The sequence below is a fragment of the Bufo bufo genome, chromosome 11 (assembly GCF_905171765.1).
Source record: "Bufo bufo chromosome 11, aBufBuf1.1, whole genome shotgun sequence".
In the NCBI taxonomy this organism is placed as follows: Eukaryota; Metazoa; Chordata; class Amphibia; order Anura; family Bufonidae; genus Bufo; species Bufo bufo.
Window position 1 is genome coordinate 48,105,445 of NC_053399.1, and position 6,000 is coordinate 48,111,444.

The 6,000-nt window shown below is 45.0% G+C and overlaps 1 protein-coding gene across 1 annotated transcript in view; it reads left to right on the forward strand.

The window, feature by feature from the left end:
• The window catches only part of GPR176 (G protein-coupled receptor 176), an 88,194-nt gene extending 84,385 nt beyond the window's left edge, over positions 1-3,809 (forward strand). Inside the window, exon 3 of the mRNA XM_040411754.1 lies at positions 2,699-3,809. Coding sequence (XP_040267688.1) covers positions 2,699-3,809 — 1,111 coding nt within the window. The remainder of the gene's footprint in view (positions 1-2,698) is intronic.
• Positions 3,810-6,000: the final 2,191 nt, after the last annotated feature.

A 6,000-nucleotide genomic window follows, 5' to 3' on the forward strand; every position in this document is an offset into this window, starting at 1 on the left:
AGATCCAACAGCACCTGTTCCAACAACTCCACCAGAGGTCAGAATAGAAAATCTGGAAGAAAGGTCTATATCTGGCAACAAGGTAAGTAGAAAGGGAGAATATATAGTAGCTGGGAGTGGCTGACAAAGACCAGCTGAAAGGAAAAGCTACAGATTCCTAAATAGGACAAAAAGGATCGCAAACCTAAGCAGGAAAACCTGGACCGGAATCCATTCCCACAACAAGGCCATGGAGCGTTCCCTTGAAACCGAGTGAGTAGCCACCGGCTGCGACCTTCTGACCCCAGGAACAACAGGGTCAGCGATAGGTCGTGACACTAACACAGACGTATCAGGAGAGGTGACAGGTCCTCTTCAATACTTGCCAAATGTTTAAAGGAACATAATAACAAAACAAAAAAAAGAACACACATCATTGTAAACCAAGGAAATGATGAATGCATCGTAAGGGTAATACCCAGCTCCTTCACACGTGGCAGATTTTCTTGCAAAAATGTATGTTACCGAAAATCAGTTCCACTCACCTGAATGGAGCTTTCAGAAATCCATGTGCTTTTCACCAAAACAACCCCATTCATGTAAATGGAGATGATTTTCAGTCGTAGAAATTAAGGCAACAAAATCTGCCACATGTGTGCCCTAAAAGGGAACCGCTCATCCCCTTCTGTCTCCTTCTGCAGGCCTCTGATGCCTTGTGCAGCCAGGTCCCTGCAGAACTGATGTCCAGACATTGCTTCGTCCAATTTGTAAAATTATGAATTGACCAGTGACTCTGACTGATTGACTATGGATCTTCTGTTTTCTCACAGGTGTACAAATTCTTCCGTACTCATTAGGACTCACTTTAAAGGGAATTTGTCACGTCATTTTCTCCTATATAACAGCACTGCCCCACAGAAGATTGCAGACATATTCCGAACTTACCTGTTTTACTGTGTGTTTTTATTCCATGTGCAGAAAAAGTGCTTTTCTTCTGCAGGAAAACGGCTCCCAAGTGCCCGGCTGGGTGCGGTTTGCTGTTCCAAGTGCCCGGCTGGGTGCGGTTTGCTGTTCCAAGTGCCCGGCTGGGTGCGGTTTGCTGTTCCAAGTGCCCGGCTGGGTGCGGTTTGCTGTTCCAAGTGCAGAAAGAAAACCAGACACCAGACTTAAGAAGAGCGGAGGGCTGCTTTAGCTGCTCATATCTTGGGATTGGTAGCAGCTAGAGATATGGGCCTGGTCTTTTTTGAAACCTTACATTCCAATCTTTCAAACAATACAGCATTATGTACACTACATCAGAAGATATTGCTGTTAGAAATCGGGATGGCAGAGAATGCAGGTTAAAGTGAAAGTAAAAACAGGTTTCACTGCTTTCACTCCTGACTCGATTTCTAACAGCCATATCTTCCGTCGTAATGGAGATAATGCTGTGATTGTGGTATTGTCTGAAAGCTTGGAATGGCATATCTCTAGCTGCTACCAATCCCAAGATGTAGGCTAAAGCAGCCCTTCCGTCTTCTTAAAGGGGTTATTCAAGTCTGGAAATGCCCCCCCCCCCATATGCCCGGGACCCTCACACTGATTCTGGCTCCCAGCGCTGCTCATGGTCCCTGCATGGCCACCGCTGCTTCATCCGCACACGGGGAGAAGCAGCGGTGACCATGCAGGGATCAGGAGCATTGCGGGGAGCGGGGAGCCAGGTAAGTAAAATCAGTGTGAGGGGCCCGGGCATATGGGGGAGGGGGGTATTTCCAGCCTCAGATAACCCCTTTAAGTCTGGTTTGCTTTGGGCACTTGGAGCAGCAAACCCTGCCCAGCCGGGCACTTGGGAGCTGTTTTCCAGCATAATAAAAGCACTTCTTCTGTACATGGAATAAAGACACAAAGTACACACAGGTAAGTGTGGAATGTGTTTGCAATCTTCTGTGGGGCAACGGTGTTATATAGGTGAAAAGAATGTGACAGATTCCCCTTAAAGGGGTTGTCTGAGTTGTCTGCCCCCCTAATATGAGCATCAGAGCACTTCATGCTCTGATGCTCTCCTTTACTCTTACAAATCTCACAGGGCAAAGGCTTTTTTAGGAGATCCAGTGACGTACTGGGCTCTCCAGGGGGACTGCTATGTGGAGGCTTCCAGCTAGCAGTCAGCCCGGTGACGTCACCGGCACTAATGGGCAGGCTTTAAATGCTTTATCTGTAAAATGGCTAGGGCAATGCTACAGCCCGCCCATCAGTGCTCGTGATGACACTGGCAACACTGCTAGGAGGAAGCCTCTGCCTAGCAGTGTTAAAAACAAACAAAAAAGCCCTTGCTCTGCACAGGGCAAGGGAGAGCATCGGAGCATGAAATAGCAACAGAACAGCCTGTTAGTGCGGAATGCTACATATATCCACGTTATATCTCAATTCTTATGAAACTGATAAGAATATGACTTAAATTATTGTTTATCAGATCAGGAAATCTGAAATGAGAGCTACACATGAGCCCTCAGAAGACGGGATTCAAAGCAGACAAAGTGACAGATTGATTTTTAAACTCTTGTATCTCAAAAGTAGCTTAACTTTTTTTTAATAAAGGCCAATTAAAAAAAAAAAATTTTTTAGCCCAAAATGAGTAAATAGCTAAAAAATGCCCCTGAAGGTGTTCATAGCCTTTAATATTAATTACTTAGTAAAACTTCTGTCTTTTTAAGCTAAACCTTTTTTTATGTCATTGCAGATATTACTCTGTGCTCTACCCTCTTGAGCGGAAGATATCAGATTCCAAGGCCAGAGACTTGCTGATCTACATTTGGGCTCATGCAGTTGTCGCCAGTGTCCCTGTTTTTGCTGTGACTAACGTGACTGACATCTATGCCATGTCCACCTGCTCCCAGTCTTGGGGCTACTCTCTGGGTCACTTGGTATATGTCCTGGTGTACAATGTCACCACTGTATTAATACCTTTTGCTGTGGTTTTCCTATTTATGCTTCTCATACGCAGAGCACTAAGTGCAAGTCAGAAAAAAAAGGTGATCATAGCAGCTTTGAGGACCCCACAGAACTCCATATCGATCCCCTACGTTTCCCAAAAGGAGGCAGAGCTGCATGCTATGCTGCTGTCCATGGTCCTTGTATTCATTCTCTGCAGTGTTCCCTACTTGACAATGGTTGTTTATAGCACTGTGCTCAATGTATCTCATATCTCAGACTTTTTAATGCTTACTGCCATTTGGTTGCCTAAAGTTTCACTGGTCACCAATCCTCTCCTTTTTTTGACTGTCAACAAGTCTGTGCGCAAGTGTGTGTTGGGTACCATTGTTCAACTCCATCGTCGGTACAGCCGTAGGAATGTGATCACCCTAGGATCAGTGGCAGAGGTGAATTTGGAGCCCAGTGTTCGCTCAGGAAGCCAACTTCTGGAGATGTTCCATATTGGACAGCAACAAATATTTAAATCTGTTGATGAGGAGGAGGATAATGAGTTAAAGTTAGAGGCTTCCAAAAGCTATAAACTGAAGGAAACAATGGCCAGTACCAGCCAAGAGGTAGAACAAACTTTGGTCCAAAAGTTAATTCCTCAGAGCACAGAATCAGCATCACAAGTAGCCCCGGTGATGCCTGGTGAAGCCGAACTGCTTAATGACAAGTACTCCATGCAATTTGGATATGGGCCCTTTGAGTTGCCCCCACAATGGTTGTCAGATAAAAGAAACAGCAAGAAACGTCTTTTGCCTCCTCTTGGAAACACCCCCGAGGAGCTCATTCAGACCAAACAGCCCAAATGTAAAGCTGAACGTAAAATCAGCCGAAACAATAAAGTTTGTATTTTTCCGAAAGTGGACTCCTAGCACAGCCTAGCTACAGAACCCCAAAAAGATCCTATGGATCTGAGCTCCAACCTTGTTACATATGCTAAACAGCATATATGGCAGGAAGGAGACGCACAATCAAAGTGTTCCTTATTAAGACAGACAGCGTGCTGCAGTAGATTTCCTTGTGTGTTCTCTGCGCAACTGTGACATTCTGTGACAAATCAGAGAAGATGGCTTCAGAATGCTATGGTGCTGGAAGAGAGCGCCGGGTCTTCAGTATCAGATCTGATGACTCTTGTTTCATGGCAAACCAGAGAAATTGAGTTGTACAAGGCCTATGTAGAAACTGTCATCACACAACATAGCAGCGCCTCAGGTTAATTTTCATGTGATATGAGAATCTATGACTGTAGCCTGCGGGAATCCACGCGTGTCGTTTCTAATGGCTGTCACTCTGTTTGATGCTTAGTTCCATCAGTTATTACATCATTTTATATTTACACATGTATAACTGTCTCCATATACATCATTGCATTCTGCAGAGCTGTACAAAAATTGGAATTGTTCATATTAGACCCCAGCGCAGCTCACAATCTAATTGTTCTTTTAGTAAATGAATCAATCTATTAGAAGTTTGACATTAAACAAGAGTAACCCCGAAGAAACACATGCAAACATGGGGGGAACATAATGCAGATGTTGACACTCAGGACTAGAGTGCTGCAACATTACTTTTACATTAAGGGGGTTGGCCACCTTTTGGGGTTCTTTGGCAAACGCCCTTCCTAGCGAGACATGCAAAAGGAAAGAATACTAACCTGGTCTAGACAGTGGTTCCCGCCTCCTTCGCCCCCGTCTTTGGCTGCCTCACTTGGGTCTCCTGCTGTCAAAATCCGCTTTGACACTGCTGCAACCAATCACTGGCTGCAGCAGTGACCTTCTCCCCTTGCACCAGGTTAATTGGTCATATGAGGCAAGAATGGCTGAAAGTGATTGGCTGCAGCCAGGGGTATAGCTAAAGACTCATGGGCCCTGGTGCAAGACTTCAGCTTGGGCCCCCCTTCCCTCAGTGCTTTGTGGCCAGGGGAAGGGAAGTACATAGCCTTTGAAAAATTCTTGACCTTACCTGCAGCAGTGTCAAATTAGATCATGACAGCAGGGGACCTGAGCGAGAGAGTTGCGGACTGAGAACGAAGGAGGCAGGACCTAGTGATGGGGAGCAGGAGTATGTTTCTCTTTTGCAGGTCCGGCCAGGAGGGGTGTTTGCCATTTAAAAAAATAAAAAATAAAATAAAAAGGTGGCCAACCCCTTTAAACGGCTTCCAGAATTTTCAAAGGCCATCATTGTGATTGTTCATTGGAATGGGCACAGACACCCTGGTGGATACTGTATACTGGACAGGCAATGAAGAGACATGGTGCTCCAGAGAGTGCTCCAACCCCTTTGCTTAAACCTCCACCAATTACATATTCATGGCCCATTTCCTGAATATAGGTCATTAATATTTAGAACCTGGACAATTCCTTTAAGGGTGTGCTGCCTAACAACCACATGTAAATGGGTGCACGTGTCAGACAGTACATCCAAAGCAACTAAACTGTCTCAAATGATGCAGCTGTTTAGCTCAAACTAATCTATTACTGTGCTGACTGCAATGAAGGGAAAGTCTACTGAGCTGAGGTCAAGTCGTCTTGAAGGTTTAACATCACTGTGCCATAAGGCGAGTTGTGCCTTAGAAATTTGCAATTTTCAGACTATGGGTTCACAACAAACAGAGTAATTTTCAGTAAAATTACCCCAAAAACAATGGACTGGATGACATAAAAAGGATCAATGGCATGGCTTCCCAAAGGCATTCTGCTTCAGAGATCTTTTCCATCATTTGATGACAAGAAGAAGAAGAGCAAGAAACAACTGAGTCTGCAGGTCCTTTTACATGGACCGATACTCAGGGCAATTATCAGGGCTGAGCATTTGTAGAAAAGCTTGTTCCCGATAATTGACCTGTTTAAAAGTTAACAGTGATCACCCATAGAATGAGCAAACGCTTGTTCATTCGGTGCTCCTGTTGTTCTGGTGGCACCAAAATTCATCGTTCCGACTGTCTAAAATGCGATCTGCAGCCCAGGAACAATGATTTTCTATCGAGACAACCAAATGCCCTGGCGATCGCTCGCCCCTATACAGCAGAGGTGATTGCTGCATGTAAATGCAACCCTCTTCTTC